General features: G+C 42.2%; 1 protein-coding gene across 1 annotated transcript; it reads right to left on the minus strand.

Annotated features, from left to right (window-relative positions):
• Positions 1–4,979: 4,979 nt before the first annotated feature.
• LOC308322225 (protein THEM6-like) lies at positions 4,980–5,738 on the minus strand (the record flags this gene model as incomplete). Its single annotated transcript, XM_080773419.1, has 1 exon — positions 4,980–5,738. The coding sequence occupies one exon, from the start codon at positions 5,736–5,738 to the stop codon at positions 4,980–4,982; it is 759 nt and encodes a 252-aa protein (XP_080629545.1).
• Positions 5,739–21,299: the final 15,561 nt, after the last annotated feature.

Genomic DNA, 21,299 nt, shown 5'->3' on the forward strand with positions numbered 1-21,299 from the left:
CATGTATCTCTATAAATTACAATCCAAAGAGGGAACAAGATATAAGACATACCAAGCCATCAACCCAGATCTATCTGTTCACCCACTCTATACCAGCACCAGCAGTACACCTTACATTGAGGACTATTTGAGGATAACCTTTACACGGTTTCGGTTGTCCGCTCATAGACTGCGTGTGGAAATGGGAAGATGGAGCCGCATACCACCTGAACAGCGGTTTTGCCAATGTGAGACTGGTATACAAAACGAACAGCACATACTGGTGTGTCCCCTCACACAAGATATCAGAGAGAAATATGGACATGAGGGTATTGATTTGAGCTCACTCTTTGTGGGCACTAACAGAGAGACTTTGCATATCTACATGCCTGCCTGTCACTTGTGGAGCAATAGAAAGCTCCTGTTGTAAAGGGTTTCTGTATTGTGTATTGTATATTTTATTGTATTGTACCTTTTTAAAGTTTTTGATTCATGGGTTTTTTATTATTGTTTGGACCCAATGTTTTATACATTTGTGTCAACTACTTACTTACACCACAACAGACTGCTGATTCACTGACACACCACAACACACTGCTGATTCACTGACACAACAGACTGCTGATTCACTGACACACCACAACAGACTGCTTCAATCACATTAGTAATGAATTATACAAACAGCACACACAACGCAAGCAGCAGCAATGTAAGGTCTGTGGATTTTTCGGCCATTCGAATTTTATTTTTATTTTTGATAGACGGTAAGGTAAGGTACAACGTCTCATGCAGACCTACGTATATATGCTCTGAGGCGGGGGTGCGTATAGACAGGGCTTAATGTATTCAGAACAATGCACACAAAGTGCACAAAGACCAGCACACCGTCTGCACTGGCAATACGAACTTTATTTAAAGGCAACGTTTCGGTCAAAGGCCTTCTTCAGGCATCCGTTTGATATTTGATAAAAACTTTCCGTTTTCTATTCTAAATGCAATTCAGAAATGGTTAATTAAAACTTAATTCCTGATTTTCATTGGTGTGGTTTTAAACACAATTAAGATTTTAAAATTCAAATTTAAATCAAATACACAGACCCATGAAAAAAAGGTTCCGTACGGACCGTACCTTGAGCCGTCTTCTGCCTGAAGCTCCGGGTGTCGATGGCAGTGTGGGGGGGGGCACGGTCTCCCCTGGGTCCCCCTGGGTCCCCCTGGGTCCCCCTGGGTCCTCCTGGGTCCCCCTGGGTCCTCCTGGGTCCCCCTGGGTTCTCCTGGGTCCTCCTGGGTCCTCCTGGGTCCTCCTGGGACTTCTCCTGGGTCCTCCTGGGTCCTCCTGGGTCCTCCTGGGTCCTCCTGGGTCCTCCTGGGTTCTCCTGGGTCCTCCAGCGTCCTCCTGGGTCCTCCTGGGTTCTCCTGGGTCCTCCTGGGTTCTCCTGGGTCCTCCTGGGAAAAAAAAAGAAAAGAAAAAGAAAACTTCTTATTACTTTTCATACTTCTTTTCCATAGCAACTGGGAGCCACGGGAGAGGGCCTATAAGAGCCACATGTGGCTCTAGAGCCGCAGGTTGCCTACCCCTGGGTTAGCCGATTTGCTCGTCTACATATGACGTACGTTTTCCCTTAATTGTCAATGGCATTAAATATTTGTGTTGCCACACATTTGTCATACACATTTTGCACACACACACACACACACACACACACAGACTGAACAAGTAAAGAACTAAATATAAAATACACACAGACTAACACACATTGCGATATGTTCTGTAGCTTATAGATCGGCTATTTTGTTTATATTTTTAAAATCGTTGGGAAGTTTTACCTATACTCTAATGCAGGGATACTCACATAGATTTACCTGTGGGCCACATTACAAAAATGGCAAGGGGCCAGGGGCCAGTAGATAAAATTACGACATTAATGATACTTGATAACTTCTCTCTTTCAATTGCTTTATTTTCGCAAAATGTATCAAAGTACAATGTGCATGCACACAATATGAAAATAAATAAATGTGTTACATTTTCTTGCATAAACACAAAGAGCTGTTTCCATAACTGCACAAATTATTGCACATAACATGAGTAGCTGTTATAATAACATAATAACATAACATGAGTAGCTCTTTGCCTGCCTGCCTGTCTGTCTGTCTGTCCATGAGTAGTTATTTGTCTGTCTGTCAATGAGTAGCTGTCTTACTGTCTGCCTGTCTATGAGTAGCTGTCTGCCTGCCTGTCTATGAGTAGCTGTCTGTCTGTCTGCCTGCCTGCCTGTCCAATTGTCCATGAGTAGCTGTCTGTCTGCCTGTCTGAGTAGCTGTCTGCCTGCCTGCCTGCCTAATTGTCCATGAGTAGCTGTCTGTCTGCCTGTCTATGAGTAGCTGTCTGCCTGCCTGCCTAATTGTCCATGAGTAGCTGTCTGTCTGCCTTCCTGCCTGTCCAATTGTCCATGAGTAGCTGTCTGTCTGTCTATGAGTAGCTGTCTGCCTGCCTGCCCAATTGTCTATGAGTAGCTGTCTGTCTGTCTATGAGTAGCTGTCTGCCTTCCTGCCTGTCCAATTGTCCATGAGTAGCTGTCTGTCTGTCTATCTATGAGTAGCTGTCTGCCTTCCTGCCTGTCCAATTGTCCACGAGTAGCTGTCTGCCTGCCTGTCCAATTCTCCATGAGTAGCTGTCTGTCTGCCTGTCTATGAGTAGCTGTCTGACTGTCTGCCTGTCCAATTCTCCATGAGTAGCTGTCTGTCTGTCTGTCTGCCTGTCTATGAGTAGCTGTCTGCCTGCCTGCCAGCCAGCAAGTTGGTTAACAGAAAATAAATTGTTATGGCTGAGTAAAATAAAATACAATAAACACAATTTGCCTGAAAATAGATTACCCAGCTATGACCTTTTTCATGAAAAAAAATGAGTAGTGATATGGCTGACTGAGTAAAATAAAACAATCTACCTGAAAATAGATAGCTATAAGTGAAGAGCAATTTCCGCAATTTCCGCAATTACCATTTCCGCAATTTCCATTTCCGCAATTTCCATTTCCACCATTTCCGCAATTTCCGCAATTACCATTTCCGCATTTCCGCAATTTCCATTTCCACCATTTCCGCAATTACAATTTCCGCAATTTCCGCAATTTCCATTTCCGCAATTTCCATTTCCATTTCCAACTATTAATGGCAGCTGGGTTTCATCATTCAAATAAAATAGAATTCTGTCCGTTTAGCTATAAAATTATGTCAGGGAATAGGGATACACAGTATATGTCTTTCATTTGCATTGCATCTCCCCCCCCCCCCCAAGCTTTTATTTTCGTTCGAGTAATAGTACAACTCTAACAGTATTACTTAATAATGTAATTAAAAATAACTTCATTCAGATTTTTTTATTTTTATTTTTATTTCATTTTCCAGATTTTTTTTTCATTTTCATTGGTGGGCCAGTCATAATGGTCCCGCGGGCCTGATGTGGCCCGCGGGCCTGAGGTTGAGTATCACTGCTCTAATGTCCAAAATACGGACATTATTGTCAGCTGCATAATTGCCAATCTCTGCGATAATTGCATATCACTGATATATCCGTGCTCTACTTACTACAAACTTAATGACTATACTGTCCTGCTGGCTCCATCTCATCTCTTCTTCCTCTGCCTGTCTCACAGCGTGCGATCCATAAAAAGAGCGACAGCTTGTACAACGAGGGCCGATCAACGCCCCATTAGACAGGTAATTGACAGAATATTCTTTAAATCTTAATTACATTACAAGTCAACAGTGTTGCCATCTTGCAATAGAGAGACAGATGTTTCAAAGATATATCTTTTTTTTTTTCCTTCTTTGGTTCAGGGGATTGTAAACAATGAGGTCTAGTCTAAGTTATTCTACCAGGGGGTGCTCCACAGCTGTATGGGTAAGAGAGGACACGTACCATTTTAAACATGGCTATATACCCACAAGCCTTAAGTCTTTATGTGTGTAATATGTGGTTTTACATATTTTAGATTTTAGCAGTGAGCCCTGATCTGAGCTCTGATGTCATGGACACTGGGCTCACTTCCTTCCTGGACTACTATTCCATAATGCTTTGGTGCACTGCTCCTCCTTATGGATAGGGGGAGGGCTGTCTTGCTGAGACAACATGTAGTCCAGAATATCTAAAACCACATATTACACACATAAAGACCGCCAGGAAAGTGTTCTAAATCTTCTAAACGTCATTAACATATTATTTTTTTTACAAAAAGGGTGAAGTTTCCCTTTAAGGTTAAGTCCTCACTAAAGAGCTGGCTGAGCAGCAGCTGGATCTATTTTAACTTGCGGCAGTATCTTTGTTGTTTTGTGTGTGTGTGTGTGTGTGTGTGTGTGTGTGTGTGCCTGCACTTTCTTTAGTTGTTTATATTATCGTGTTTAAGTGTTCTCCTAAAACAAAATTGTGATTGTCAAATATCAATCGTATTTGATTATAAAGGGCTTCTACTTATTTATTTTGGGGGGCAGCCAGCCCTGCAATTTCATCAGGCGTTTAGGGGTAAGGCCACTTCATCTTTGGTGTTTCTGAGAGCACAAATGCCTGGGGCTAGGGGGTGCAGGCATTTGTTCCGACAGTCATACGTCACTAGTTCGACAGTCATTAGTCCGACACCCTATCCAAACACTAACCTAACACTAACCCGAAGCACGGGTGATTTGTAACCCGCAGCGCATGTCAGACTTTTGGTATGCCTGGTAAACATCTGCACCCCGGGGCAGGAAGGCCATCAGATAAAACAAGTTTAGTCCATTGAAATAATAAATTGAATTTAAGGGTTACGGATTATTTTAAATAATATGTAGACCATCTGCAGATAAATAAATCATGGTATTTAGGAAAGAGACACTGGTGTCAGTCTACATAAGAGACCAAAGAGCAGTTGGGGTTCAATGTCTTTCTCAAGGACACACTCAGAACCCAAATTGGAATCGCTGATGTTGAGGGACCTCTATAGAGCACATGTCCAAAACCACTTTCACATCTGCCCATAGGGGTCTCCACAAACACGAATGGTATCTTTCGTGCAAACGATTTCCTCTGCGGGTTCCTCGTCTCCCAATAGCTGCACTCTGCGACGGACACATCCCCGGGTTGGTGACCGATCCTGGCGGATATCTGCACACTTTGCTAGATTATTGTTCTTCCCAAGCAGCCCACTTTGCGCTCTCAGGGCTTGGCTGCTGGCCGCGTCAAAACTCATCCAGTAGTTCAGTTCCTCTGGAAATTCGGGACACTGGATCTTCCTCTTGCACACGAGCTCTAGGATCTTCTCGGGGCTGCTGTGCACCACGTTCTGCTTGCAGAACATGATCGCCGAGACAAAACGGTCCCTCTTGGACACGAATCGCTGCTCTAGGTAAAACGCCTTCTCGTCCCAGCCGACGACTTTGGTCCGAATCTCGAAAGCCTCCAAGAAAGCCAACGAGCGCCGGTAGCGAATGGTGGAAGCCCCTACCACCATTTTGGCGCCCAGCTTGGCCGAAGCCATGAATATGCCATTCCGCATGTAATGGTGCAAACGGGCAAAGTCACACTCCCTCAGGTACCGGGCGTTGTTCATGTGGCCCATGTAATCCAGATCGTTGGTGAAGACAATTCCATCCACGTTCTGCTCGGCTAGAATATCCCATATTCGGGGAAGGAACAATGACTTGACAAATATGAGGGCCCCTCGTGCGAAGTACCACACGTCCAGAGTGCAGAGCAGCACCGCACCCAGCACCAGCAGCAACATCCCTGCGGTTTACTAAAGATGCTGTTTGGTGTGACCCTGAGCTGAGATGTTATATATATAGACAGTCGCATACAGTCCTGACATCATGTCTGACGTCACAGTACTAACGTCACAGCAGACTTGCGTCATGTAGCCAGTGTTGGTGGTAGCACTGTTTATTTAAGGGACAATATTGGTTCATTATGGCGATACGATGATACGATTCAATGATTGGAAATCGATACAGTAACTATTTAGCAAATACATTAAATAGGTGTGAAACTTGTGGATAGTGCAGGATTTTTAAGGGAAAGATTTGTTGTTATGGATTATAAATATAAAAGTATGGCTATAAAAAGTAAACAGTGATTATCTGGCAAATAGACGGACATTGTATTTGAACACATGTGGACAAACATATTTCCCGATTGACCAATTGTAGCTATATGGAAGAAAAAGTAATTAAACCCATCTTTATCTTTTTTCTTCTTAAATTGCTGAATACAATTCACAAGTAGCCTACTTAGTGTTTATTAAATTGATTATTTCCATTGCAAAACGATTCGATACCGATTATTTCCATTGCAAATCGATACTACTGTATACAAAGTCAAACGATACAATACGATATTTTCTGTTTACATCAACTTAGATTTTTTGAATTAAAATGGATATTACGATACAGTTACTATATGTGACAGAATGCAGTGGTTTGAGACACTAACACAAGTAGGCCATGGTCATACTTTTTTCAGTTTTTTACATATTATGTAAGTAGCTTTCATATGATATACTGTATTTGAAGAAGATATGACTTATATAACTTGTTGTTAAAAAAATACCCAAAGTACAGAAACTGCCTTGACAAGATTTCAAAGTTTTAGCACCTCTGAGCTGAGAGGAATGGTTACACCCCTAGTTAAGACTGCCTATCTGGTTTTGAGCCCTGCCTGCCTCACTAAGCTGTAGTAAGCCATGTCCCTCTGCCCTTTAAATAAACTCCTTGTACAGTACTTGAAGTTGCTCTCCCTCCAGTTGTCTGTGCTTATGGTAGGCTATACTTCTCCAGTGTTTTTGCAAGCTCGTTAGCAGTCCCTGTGATGCACGCACGTACACACGCACTTGTGCACACACAAAGAAGATGGATGGAGTTCTGGAACGCTATGGACCAGAGGGAGTAGCACACAGAATAAGATATGTAGCATATACAACGACAGCAGGGCATACAACATAGCATGCAAAGTAAGCATCACAACTATCATGAGGGGGTTTTACATGCCGATAATCAAACTAATTAATGCAATTTACAATCATGGTGGTGACAACAGGCTGCCACAGCTGCTCTGAACAAGCTTAAGTAAACCAAGAGCTGCATATAGAGCAGACATATTTTGCCTCTGCAAAATAATCAAAGGCTTCACTTCCCAGATGACACTAAACTAATGACTCGCTGAGTTCCTTTGCTCACAGTGGTCCTACCCCCCCCATGAGACTTACAAATCCCAAATGTTTATAAACAAATCCCAAATGTTTGTAAACAAATCCCAAATGTTTGTAAACAAATCCAAAAATGTTTATAAACAAATCACAAATGTTTATAAACAAATCACAAATGTTTATAAACAAATCACAAATGTTTAAAAACAAATACCAAAATGTTTATAAACAAATCCCAAATCCCATGAGACTTGGTCCTACCCCCCCGACCATGAGACTTACTACAGGTCAACTGGAAGTGGTCCTACCCCCCCCATGAGACTTACAAATCCCAAATGTTTATAAACAAATCCCAAATGTTTGTAAACAAATCCCAAATGTTTATAAACAAATCCCAAAATGTTTATAAACAAATCACAAATGTTTATAAACAAATCACAAATGTTTATAAACAAATCACAAATGTTTATAAACAAATACCAAAATGTTTATAAACAAATCCCAAATCCCATGAGACTTGGTCCTACCCCCCCGACCATGAGACTTACTACAGGTCAACTGGAAGTGGTCCTACCCCCCCCCATGAGACTTACAAATCCCAAATGTTTATAAACAAATCCCAAATGTTTGTAAACAAATCCGATCAAAATTAAGAAGCTAGGTGGGGGCCACATGTGGCCAGTAGCCCATGTAAGGGATACATGAAAAAGAAAAATCTTCTCCCTGTGACGAGGCCCCCTCAGTTCGCCTATGCCTAGAACCGGCCCTGCTCACAGTTTTAAAGCGCAAACCACTGCACACATGAACGGATGCTTACCGAAGCATCAGTTCTAAAAACAGCAACAGGCTACCGTCTCTGGCTGTTATTTAACAGAAGACAAGATGCCGTTTCAACACCACCGCTTTCAGAATTCATTTCCTGAAATCGCTCAATAATAGAATGGGAATGCAGTGGCAGGCGTAGGAGAAAAGAGTGCTGTGAGGTGGATGCACTGCATGCGGAGTGCATTCTGCTCATACCAAACAGTTAAATATGGAGTGTTACTTTTTACACGATAATTGTAAAAATGGACCCAGAAGGTTCCTTTACAGGTAACCTTATACTCCGAATTTCTGAGCAGTGTTGGTGTAATGTGCAGTGGTGTAAAGTAACTAAGTACATTTACTCAAGTACTGTACTTAAGTACAATTTTCCACTACATCTCAGAGCCACAATTTTTACTTTTACTCCACAATTACTACAATAATTTGAAAACTTTAGAGATTTTAATTTTGATTAGAAAACATAATATGAACCACTTCTGTCATATATCTACATTTCTGCCATTTGAAAATAGCAGATCTATAAGCTCACTTTTGCAGCCATCCGTAGGTGCCCTTTGAGAGTGGTTTTGAAGGAGTCAAAGGATTCACAAGTCTTAATGGCTGTTGGTAGGGCGTTCCACATTTTAGTGGCATGTAGGAGCAGATTAATTCAATCCCTTGTTTGAGCCGAATCTGGGTTGCACGTGGTTTCTTGAAGTCCCTCTGTTCTGGGTTTCTGTGTATGTGCACAAAACTAAACTACAGTAGACTCATTTGTAACAGTGTGAAGGTATAGCACTAACTTGCTAACTTTGTACCAGCTGCTATGCAATAGCAAGCTGAGTCTATAATCAATGTGCAAGCTAGTCCAGTAGTCGTCTAGTCCTGTAGTCCAGCTTGTTTTCTCATTGGCTGATGTATGTGTGCACCACAAATATGTCCGGCTGGAAACGAACGACTCAGAACACAATAGTTCCGCCTTAGATAATTTTGGTAATTAATTAATTTAATCAATTTGGGCTTGTTTTTTCCCCATTGCTTTTTCCTTTCTTTCCAAAGCTAAAAGACCCAGAGGACAGTCACATTTGCCTAGTCAACACCATGAACACCACTTGTCATTTACCTAATCCTGATGTTCACAATGGCGAGACTTAAAGGACAGTGAGACTGAGCGAGTCTGAGACTGGGGGTGTGATGGCTGTCTGTGGTGCATCCCAGGGGGTGTGCTGGGTGGGAGGTAGGCGGGGCTGAGTGGATCAGGCTGGCCGCTAGCCAGAGCACATACCGTATGCCTGACAAGCCGCGTCGGAGCCACTGACACACCGCTGTGTCTGAGCAGCTGACTGGAGTGGACTCTACAGGAGGCAGCACAGCTAGAATGTCAAACACAGTCACCCAGGCAGAGCCATTTGAATAACTTCGGTATCTATTGTGTGTTTTGTACAATAAGTTATGGGTGGAGAATTTGAAAGTCAGAGAGACCAGCCAGCATGTTTATAGAACAGGTTTATAGCCAATAACCCTACATGAGGGTTATTCATGCTACAAGGCTAGGCTCCAACTATGTTCTTACAGACAAAAAATACATGCACACATACAGTACACACACACACACACACACACACACACACACTACACAGTGGGGGGCCTTGAGATGAAAAAGTTGACCTTTGTTCATGTCAAGTACCCCCAAATTGAAAATATATGAATATTATAATATGAATATATAATATGAATATATATATATATAAGAGAAGATTTGTACGGCTCTGGCAGTGATTTTCACCGATTTTTATTTCAAGGACCCCCAGGTTTGACCTGAATTAGGCTACATACCCCCCATTGAATGGCATTTCTATCTCTGGGACAGCCAATTTATATTGTAAAATCAAAGTTAATTTAACTCTGAGAGTGTACACATGGAACCAAATGGACCCGTTAGGGTGCATTTGGTTCCATGTGTACACACTCTGAGTTATAGACCCATAAGGGTTCATTTGGTTCCTAATGATCATTTAGCTGGGGTCCCCTGGAACTCTCTCAAGGACCCCTGGGGGTCCCTGGACCCCACTTTGGGAACCACTGTCCTAGGGAGCATGAAGGTTCACAGTAGCCTACATTTCATGACAATGCAGCCAGTAGTTTTCAAGATAATTTGTTGCTGTCGGGAGAGGAAACCACGTACAAACTCAATTTGTATGAGGTTTTTGATTTGTTCACATAAATCAATGCTATTGAACCCCCTTTATGTCTGTGTGTTGGTTAAAATAAATATTGAACCAATGAAAAGTATTAAAAAGTGATTCGGACAAAACCTCTCAACTTCATTGGACCCTCAAACTGTCTGCTAAAGCAGCTCGCTGCACCTCTCCCCCTCATGCAATATATAAAGTGACAATACCAACTTTGATTAAGCTGCATTGCATTGTTTTAAAAATATAAGGTTTTATTCATTTCCTGAAAAAATATATTGTTTTCCCATTTCCTGAAAAATGAACATTTTGAAGTTAGGTGGTTTCTCCCCAATAGCAGAGATATCTTGTTTGTGAGACCTGTTGGCTGGGCCAACCAAGAATGCTCTAATCCCAAAATATGTGTGTGGGGGGGGGAAATGCTTTTACCATTGCGCTGATTTAAGTTTCTTTTCATATCAGAGAAAGTTTTGGTTTAAAACTGCAGAGTGCAAATTGCTCTCACTCACTTCCACCGGGTATTCCTGCGCTTCAATCTCTGGCACATCTTCCCGAGATGGGCTTTGCACTGGAAGATTCATTTGGGCCTGGGATTGCACACATCGCCACGATATTGAATCTAACCAAGCCAGACTGCAGCAAAAGGACATTTGGACTCGGTGAAATTGGATATTCTAGAAGCTCGATAAGTTCAGGGCGCGAGAAAGACGGAGGCAAAGGCGATTATTCATGTCCTACAGTGAATTTGGATGAAAGTCTGAGCCGCTTTTAAATAAAACAATGCATTTAAGTTGCATCATTACTGCTAACCTGCTGTTTGCCTATACTGTCACTTCCTCCAGGGCGAGGATCAGCTTTGTGAAAAAGCCATAGCTAAATGGAAAAACTGCGTTCATTAGAACAGCTTAAGACTGTTAATTAAACACCTTTGTGTGGATGAATGTCCCAGTGAATAAAAGGCTTCACATACGTGAACGTGCAGGTTTGGATCTTTAATTCGTCATTACTGGTCTTATATTTGGAGCATGATCATTTCCAAGTGGAGCGGGGGAGAAATTTCAATTCTATTAGCCGTGAAATCACCAGGCCCTTGGACAGTGGCGTTTTAAGAGAAATGAGTATGTGCGATGTGTAATTTTCATCACATATCACAGCCCTTTTGCCTTTGTTTAAATTGCATTTGTTCAATGGACTTGTGAATAATTCAAGCTTTGAAATCTGCCTCATATCTCTGACAGGCAGGCCCATTATAATTACAGACCGTATACTTCCCTATTATTACAAATTCAAGCAAGGGGATTATTATAATATATATAATAAAGAAAAACTTTCCTTTCTATTGGTGATGATTCTCAAGAGGGGTGAACTATTTAATATTTCAAAAGATCGTCATTCATGAGCAGTCTCCTCATTCCCAATCACTCGTCTTGTCTCTCCTACATTCACCAAAAGACAGAAAATTACAATCACATTCACAATGAGAAGCTTGTTGATTAGCATTAGCCAAAAGTGCAAAATCACCCAATTCCTTTTGATGAGATAATTATTTAAGATGTTGTTGATTGTGATCATTTTGGGGGAGGATTTCATCTCTTGTTGTACGTGCCAGGTGGCTGCCACATGAAGAGAGATGATTGGAATTTGGAGTTCTTTTTTTTATATTGCACTCCTTGAACAAGTTCTGAAGAAGAGCAGGATTTAATAGAACAGATGGGATCTATAGCCGTGTCACATGGAAACACAGTCACCGACCACGGACTTAACACTGAATCAGAAAGATCTATGCCAGTGTGCACTAATGGAAATTAGAAGTGTATCTCCAGTCCACTTACCAGGGGTGGGGTGCTGTGGTGTTATTCGTTCGCTCTATGAGGGAGATGTGGGGCAAGTGGCTTGATGGACATTGAGAGGTGCTTGGCCGTGGCCTACTGTAGTGGCTGATCTGTCTGGGATCAATAGCAGCTAATTACAGCCAGCATTGATCGAGAGGACTCACTAATTTAGAGCCCAGGCCAGGCCAGCCCGAGCAACTCCAATCTCAGCCTCCTGGCTCTCCAAACATCTCTCTCAGCAGCACTCAGCAGCTCATTATCTACAAAGAGCAACGAGTCTCGGAGAAATGGAAGACTGGACATGCTCACGACATTACAGCCAGGGGGTCTGGGACAAGGTAGTTTTGGATTTTCCATTTTGGTTCAGTCTTGGTTTAGTTTGTATTAGTTTGTGTCAGGTGCAGACCGGATTTAAAATACATAAATTTTAAACTAAGTAATTCATCTTATTCTTACCACGCACAAAAATGTAGTATTGATAGAATTGATTATTTGCCAAGCAAAACGATTCAATACCGATTATTTGCATTACAAAATGATATAGTAGACTGGGGGTGTGATAGTCAATGTTGCTGTTTCATTTCGATATACTTCGATTCTTGAAATTAAATTTGATTTTTCGATGCAGTTACTATATCGTTACACCCCTAATATATATATATATATATTCTGTTACTGTTCAAACCTTTTTTCTTTCTAGTTAGTTTCCGTTACCGCGGTAACTATAATAACCTTGGACTGGGGATATCGTCGTCTCCCCTTCTTTATCTCTCCCCTCAGCTGCCTCTATGAAATGCTCAGGAAGCCTTTCGGGACAGTGCATAGGCGTGAGCACGCACGCACGCACGCACGCACGCACGCACGCACGCACGCACGCACGCACGCACGCACGCACGGTCACTGGCAACAGTCTTTTTTTCTTCTCCGAGCTTTGATCTGACACTTAAATGTTGCACCTTCTGTTCTCTAGGCTCCGTGTGTCTCGACGCGCTGAAGCCGTGCTGACTCACTTCTCATCTACCGAGTACTGAAAGCTGACCACGGTTCGGGTGGCTGCGCCCGCGTTGTTTTTGCCAGTGGATGGAAAAAGTACTCAAATGTTTTATACTAAAAGTATCAATACTGCAACATAAAAATACTAAAATTATTGGTCTCAAAATGGAATTAAAGTATCAAAGGTATATAGAAAGCATACTCATTAGAATGTCCCATTTAAAGTTTTCAAATAAGAATCTTTTGAAAATAACTGTCGCATTGCGAGCTTGTAGCTTGTAGATGTATACTGTAGGCTGAAGTGGTTACTGTATGTTTTACAAAGTTGTGAAATAATAGCAGTGGAGTAAAAGTAAAAGTACAGAACATTTGACAAACTCAAATAACGTACAACATTTTACAAATACCTCAAAATTGTACTCAAGTACAGTGCTTAACACACAGAATGCGGGACACTTTTTTTACGTGGTTCAAATCCAAACGGTCCGATGTGGGACATGTCGATTTACGTTTAGCGCATTTTTTTATTGATTACTTTCAATCACCTTTCTACCCACCCGGACAATAGATCAAGCAGCCCCGATCCATGCCACCACAACACTCCGGTCACGTGATCAAAAAGGAAAAGACGGGAGGGGCGCTTTGTGATTAGAATAGTATCCGTAACCGTAATGGTGGTGCGCATGCGCTGTACGAGCGTACATACAACGCCAGTCAACAGAATCACACTGCATAACACCCGATCGGCTTGCATACTACGAACAAACAAGACATGTTGCTACACAACTAACAAACAAATCACAACTTCACGGATTGTCGATGGACCGGGAACAGCAATTGCTGTTCCGCTCCAGTTCCACACCACCCCCATCCGTCCCAGTTAGGAGATTCCTGTAACGATGCACAGACACGTTCAGATGAATAAATAATGACAACGCGTCTTTGCATTGTTTCATCTGCCCGATGATGATGAAGATAGCTAGCCGTCATCATCATCATCAAAAATAAACAAATAACTAATGAATACTAATGTAGCCCCAATATGTTCCCTCAGTCCCATACGCTCATACTGTAGCTGCATTCAAAAGCCAATTACTGACGAAGGGATCATTGGGATCAATGTGTACTTTTTTCCTCGTAAAAGTAGACATTCAGGGCTTTCATTCGGTGTATAGTATCAGTATGTATAGGATATTTTTTGTGATAAATCTTATATCTGCCTGTCAATGTCTGACATAAAACGGTCCATAACTCCATAGCTTTCTGTTCAAGAACAGCACGTTCCTACAAAAGCAGGTGTTACATAAAGGTCAATATCTCCAGAATGGAAGATGTTCATATCAAAATTGTAAGCTTTCTTTTGAGGTATGCAGTGTGATTCTCGCTATAGGAGAACATTTGCTGTCGGCCTTGGAAAAGGGTGGTCCTCCAATGCTATCATTTAGAATCAGAGGTCCCCCTATGCCTGAAATGGCTAGCAAGCTGTGTGTTAATGGGTGAAACAAACACGCACTCTCACATGCAGATGCAGGTACTGTATATACAGTATGGTCAGACATGCAGTGAGACTGAGTAAGTGCAGCGTGACATTGAAGCTGGCTATACTGTAATTATAAACAGGTTAGAAGCAGCTTTCTTCACTCTTCTTGCTGGGTTTAAGTCAAGGGAGCTTATGAGGAAATGTGACTGTCACCAACGTCATTTTGTCTATAGCCTGCAATTCCAGCCCGCATATTTGTCACGCTGGGTGACAAACTGCTGCGAAACTCTGGTGGAATACAATCAATGGAGACGAGTGGACACGCATATGAACACTATTTCTGAATTGATTGAGACCATTGTAAAATAATCGCTTCTGGAAAATAAAATAATACATACAGTATAACACATTGTCTGCTGTGTTGCTTTTTAGATGTGTACACTGTGTAATTTCATAGAGGTATCGAAAGAGCACAAAGTACGTTTCTGATCGTGCCAAGAAACTGTCCATCAGTTTCCTGTCTGCATGGCAACCAAATGTGGCGATACCTCTGAGACAGAAATGATACCTGCCGCTGTTTAGATGCCTCAATAAAATGATACTGTGCACATCGAAAAGCAAGTTATTAGAAAACAAACTGTAATAGGTCTTCTTTTATATTCCTGAACTAATTATATGGCAATGGTATCAATCATACTGTAAATTGTGTTTGTTCATGAGCTCGTCCAGCTGGCTCCATCCACTGCCATGTATTTCATCAAACTTCCGTGGGAGGTTTGCCACCCATGAGCGTCATGGCGGATCCCCGGAATCCAGTCAAGTTACTCACGTCCCTTCCATTCGTTAGCGTCCTTGGTTTAATAATAATAATAATAATTAATTGCATTTTTATAGCGCTTTTCCATTATGTTATGCTTTAGCTATTGAAAAATAGCAGATCTACAAGATAGTGGCACGCTATGAGCATGTAGATCTGCTATTTTTGAAAAAACAAAGAACGACTGACAGAAACATAGCTTTTTCAGAAAACTGTCAGGATGTAGAAGGCATTTTTTTAATCTGATCTCAGGTCAGAATGGGTTTTAATATAAGCTTGGTTATCATTATACCACTCAAAAGCAGAGTGCTCAGCATTATTCAACACCACAGGATTTACTTTACAAATGATTATGGCATGATGGCACCACTCTTCCAAATCGAGCCTCACTCAGCCTCCTCACTTTCCACCCAAACCTTCCTCTCTCTTTTTCATCAGTCTCAATCCATCTCCGTCTCTCACTCCAATTGTTGTGTTCTGCCCTCACTCACCTAAAACCTCTGTACCTGGATTGAACGGTGAGGGGGGAAGAGAGAGAGAGAGAGAGAGAGAGAGAAAGAGCGCACGCGTGCTGGGAGTGTAAGTGCTTTTCTGCAGCGATGTGGTCATCTAATAGCAGTGGTGCGGCGGGTGCGCACATGTACCCAGACCCTGACGCATGCACACGCACACACGCACACACACACACACACACACACACACACACACACACACACACACACACACACACACACACACACACACACACACACACACACACACACACACACACACACACACACACACACACACACACACACACAACCATTATAGAGAGAGGCTTGTCATTATTGTGGAAAGGGCCTGAATAACAGACAGACACTGTCTGTCACCCTGCTGTGTTGTCTGCAGGCTCAGATCTGAGTCCATAGCGACCACCTGTGAAGAAGATGAAGTATAGCGAGCTGCCTTCATTTCTTGTTGTCATATATATATAATATATATTTTGTTCTCATCCTTGCTATCGTACGTGCATTTCGTGATTTGTACAGCTCTAGCGGTGATTCTCAACCAGTTTAATTTCAAGGACCCCCAGTTTGACATGCATTAGTCTACGGACTCCCATTTAATGACATTTCTATCTCTCTGGGACCCCCAATTCATATTGTAAAACGGAACCAAATGGACCCGTTAGGGTGCATCTGGTTCCATTTGTACACTCTCAGAGTTACAGACCCATGAAGGGTCCATTTGGTTCCAAACTATAATTTAGCAGGGGACCCCCTGGAACTCTCCCAGGGACCCCTGTGGGTCCCCGGACCCCACTTTGGGAACCACTGCCGTAGAGCAAAACGACAATGTCTGTTGTCATATACTGTAGCAGTCGTTTCCAACCCTTTTCCATATCAATGTCCATTATGTTTTCCGGCGTTTGAGCCACGGACCACCATTTGATGAGATGTAGCCTCTCAGACTATTTTCTTATCGTTGGATAAGATTTTGTCCACAATTCCATGCTTTATTGATGTTGGTGCCATCAGGAGAGATAACAGGCAAACGTTGATCAAAATAACAATTATTCTACGTTCTCTAATCGTGTATAAATACTTCTTGTACATTGCGTACAATGAAACAGTTTAATTTTACACTCCCCAAGAGTTAAAGATCTGTAAGGGTCCATTTGGTTACCAAGTCTCTATCATTTAGCTGGGGACCACTTGGAACCCCCTCAAGGACCACTGGTTGAGAACAACTGCGATAAAGCATCATGCGATGTTGTCGCTAAAAGTACTGTATCATACTGTACCATATAGATACAGTAAGCGTTGCAGTCCCGCCCCCTTTCAGAACGACGAGTGGCCCAGGAAGCCAACTCGAGTTGTGACAAATCATGACAATAAACACAATGTTTTGGGCAGATCAAATAATTTAAAAGAAGGAAGAAAAGGCAGGGTACAACACTTTTTGTTTGGTTTTTCTTCTTACTAATTATTTGATCGGCCTAACTGACAGACGGACGGACGGACAGACAGGCATCATGTAGTGCCTTTAGGGATTAAAACAAAAATACATCTTGGCTGGACTGTGATTTACGTGAAAGTTCTCCACACGGTATTTCATAAATATGTAGCACAATATGCATAATTAGGATGCTTAGGTATTGTCATTCTAAACATATGTTCTTGTTTTGTTTTTTTCATACAACCAACCAGTTGAAGAAAATGCAGATTGAGGCTTTAAACCTTTGCTTTTACAAAATGTCAGAGACCATTTTGGGTATTGGAAGATGCTTCTTTTGGACATCCATTTACAAACATATTGGTTTGATCCATTCTAATACTCTTTCATCCTTTCTCCATCTCCATTGCTAAAGCTTGCTCTTGAACTGAAGTGTTATCAAAACAAATAATGTAGGCGACGACACATGAAAAGATGGAGACGGAGAGAAGCAGGCATTATTGGTACAGTGTGTCTTTCCTCTTTGTTACGAGTCTCTTTCCTGTTTCCATGGTAATTGTCTCCCAAGATGCGAGCTCTAACTGCTTTGTTCCATCTAGCCACTTCAAGTGGGAGAATGTACTGTAGATGTTGAGAACATAATTGTAATGCAACTTCCGTCCCTCCTCATGATTTTGTTTTCCTGCCCAGATCTCGATCGCTCTTCACTCTCCATAAAGAAAAAAGGAACATACTGTATTTTCATCTAATCCTGGATAACCAATACCATACATGGAGAAGACTGGATCATCACATAGATCTGCATGGAGCCGGCCAGCAACTCTAAATCTGACCTCAAACCCTTAGATCTCTGTATGGAGCTGACCTGTTCTGACATCCATATGTTGATCCTACCCCACCCGTCCTTCCTGTACTGACAAATATTATGTTGATCTGACCTCATCAAATCCTGCACACTCAAGACACGCTCCATATACTGTATGGCCAGTACAGAGTTCATTCCATATGTTTGAGCTGATCCCCCATGCCAAAAAGCGCCAGTTCTTGACCAGCAGTCTGCCGTCACCCAGGTGGATACATGCACACGACCTTGTCGCTTCTCACACTCAGGGCATCTTACTGGTATAATATTACTTTAACGAGTAAACGTATAGAAGTTACACTACTGTAGTGTAACGTTTTACAATTTTCCAAACAGTAATAACATTCAACGCCGTACACGGTCACCCTTTTATGCAGCCACCTCTACAAGCGCCCAACGTGTTGTGATCAGCTATTTTCAGCGAATGTTCGCCCTTAGGGTTTATGGTTCATGGTGTCTGCTAATGTTCGCCCTTAGGGTTTATGGTTCATGGTGTCTGAATGTTCGCCCTTAGGGTTTATGGTTCATGGTGTCTGCACGTGATACTGCAAGCATTCTTCTTGTACTGCAGATCATATCTGTACAATGTGCAGCCAGATGAAAAAAATGTTTGATGATCAACTTTACTTTTTATTTTCTGATTTGCACCTTTCCCCTACAACGGTTTTCCCCAAACACAATATTATATTCACAAAGGGTTATCTGTCCCTAAATCCTCTCACAAAGCCCTTTCTGCATTATCAAGATGAACTGCTGATGTGTGCCTCAATGCAAATCACAAATGTGCAAAGTCAGGCTCCCAGTCTGCCTTCCCCAAAAAGAATGACCTCCGTCAGACTAAATGAGCTTATCACTGAAGAATTGACAACAAGCAACGCTGCGCCGACAGGAAAGTGCAACTCCAGACAACTGGAGGTTTTGTGAAGAGACAAAGAAACATGAAGGGGCAATACTGAACAAAATGTCGGCAATATACTGTAATTATATCGGTTTCTGCAGTGAATCAGAGGAAACAATAACCATCTGATCAACCTGGTCAACCTTGTATTATTGTTTTGTCTTTCCTGTCCTTCAAGTAGCCTAATTTGCGCACGCACACACACACACACACACACACACACACTATCGTATCTGACCGAGTAACTACAACCTCGGGGACTTAGTGATCATCTGCTGAACTCATCACTGTACTCTTTGTGTGCTGCACCCCTGTGCTTCTCCTAGCTCCTCCTCTATCTATTCGTTCATCATATTTCCCCTCGACTCCCTCCCCTCGCTCCTCTCATCCCATTGTCTTTGTTTCTGTCTTATCATATCTTCCTCATCGCCCCTCTCTCTCTCTCTCTCTCTCTCTCTCTCTCTCTCTGAACACATTTTGGACTAGGTGTGAAACATTTCCATGGATACGAAGTGTCTGCTTCAGTCTAACTTTATTAATCAAACCACCTACTCAACCCCTTCGTTCAGAGTTAATGCTGCTACTTTGTAGAAAAGAAAAAATCACACCCGTGTGAACTGAGTGTTGCAATCCCCCCCCCCCCCACCTCTCTCTCTCTCTCTCTCTCTCTCTCTCTCTCTCTCTCTCTCATTAGCAGGCAACAGAGCATGCACTATCCCTCTCCGTTTCTGACGCCCCCAACTGGTACTAATGAGTCATATACTCGTGCTCATGACCAATGATACATAGGTACGCACGGACATTGCTGGTTGTAGGAGTGGTTGCACCACTAAAAAATGAAGCGCGCACACACACATCCACTCACTAAAAACCATGTGCCAGGCTGAGGTCAGAAAGAATCCATGAAGAAAAGTATCGACTGCACAATGGGTCATGCTCCAAAGCTTAAGACGTTAATATTTTGGGGTCCTTTACACCAGTGGTTCCCAAAGTGGGGTCCTGGGACCCCCAGGGGTCCTTGAGGGAGTTCCAGCAGGTCCCCAGCTAAATGATAGTTTGTAATCAAATGGACCCTTATGGGTACTGTAATTCTGAGAGTGTACACATGGGGTTCCCAGCTCCATTTATTTTTAATTTGTATAATGAATAGATTGATGTATTTGGTATACTTCAATATTCTGAGTTACAGAAACAGATGAAGTAGGCCTATTGATCCTGATGGATGTTCCAGTGATCTGCTTAACTCATTGCATGCATGTTGTACGAGAGTATCTGGGTGGACTGCAAATACAGCAATTCTAAGTAAATGTAAAATAATGATATCAATTAAAAACTACACTACCATGTACTACTACTGTATGTACTACACTGTAAATGTACTAGTAGTAGCCAATTGTGTATGAACTATAGGCCTATGGATGGATACTGGCAGTGCACACATGGGACCCGTGAGGGTTCATTTGGTTTGGAGGGTTCATTTGGAGTTGTATTAACACTAAGGATTTTACTGTGTACATATTTATTCAGGCCTTGCCCTTAACATTAAGATTATCTGAACGAAAACATGGCTTATGTTATTTAAGAGACTTGCATTGATCCAAGTGTGCAGAATCTCCCTCTCATGCTGTGTACAGATTGAACGGTGGATCAGAGCAACTCGTGCCGGAGGGGAAAAAAAGGAAAAAATAAAAACTACACACGGTGCAAAAATGTGTAATTGTTTGACCCTCTGCTCAGAGCCCGAGCTCGACCCCCCTCCACCACCCTTGTGGGGAGACGTCAGTACATTGACTACAGGTAACGTCCAGATACGGCTAGCTTTCTCTTACACCTCACACACAGGGGAAGACTAACAAAGGGATCTAGTTAGACCAACCTGTTGGTTGGTTTGTTTGTTTGTTTGTGTGCTGAAATCTGTCAGAAAGACCCTGCAGCCATGTGTTTGCTGTGCTTGCTGGCCTATAAACTGGAGCGAAGAAGCGTATAGCATCCGTTTAGATCAATGAGGTCAAGGCCCTCCCGATATCCATTGGGGCTGCACTCTGGAAAGGATGATTCAGAGAGCATCTATTCTAACGCATCAGCCTCTCTTCCTCCCTCTTGCCTGGGCCTTATTCTCTGAGCCCTGATGTTGTGATGCTTGCAATGGATCCAGAATCATGACCCCCGTCCAAATATTAAAGTTGCCTTATATAGGTTGTTAATGGTACCATCACCATTTTTCAATATGTTCCACCAATGGGAATTCTTAGGACTTTTGACATTTTTATGAAATAAAACAAAAAAAGAAAAATAGGAGTTTCTGTTGCAATTTGTTTGAGGTTAAACC

Source organism: Protomyctophum bolini, assembly GCF_963924005.1.
Source record: "Protomyctophum bolini genome assembly, chromosome: 10".
Taxonomy (NCBI): domain Eukaryota; kingdom Metazoa; phylum Chordata; class Actinopteri; order Myctophiformes; family Myctophidae; genus Protomyctophum; species Protomyctophum bolini.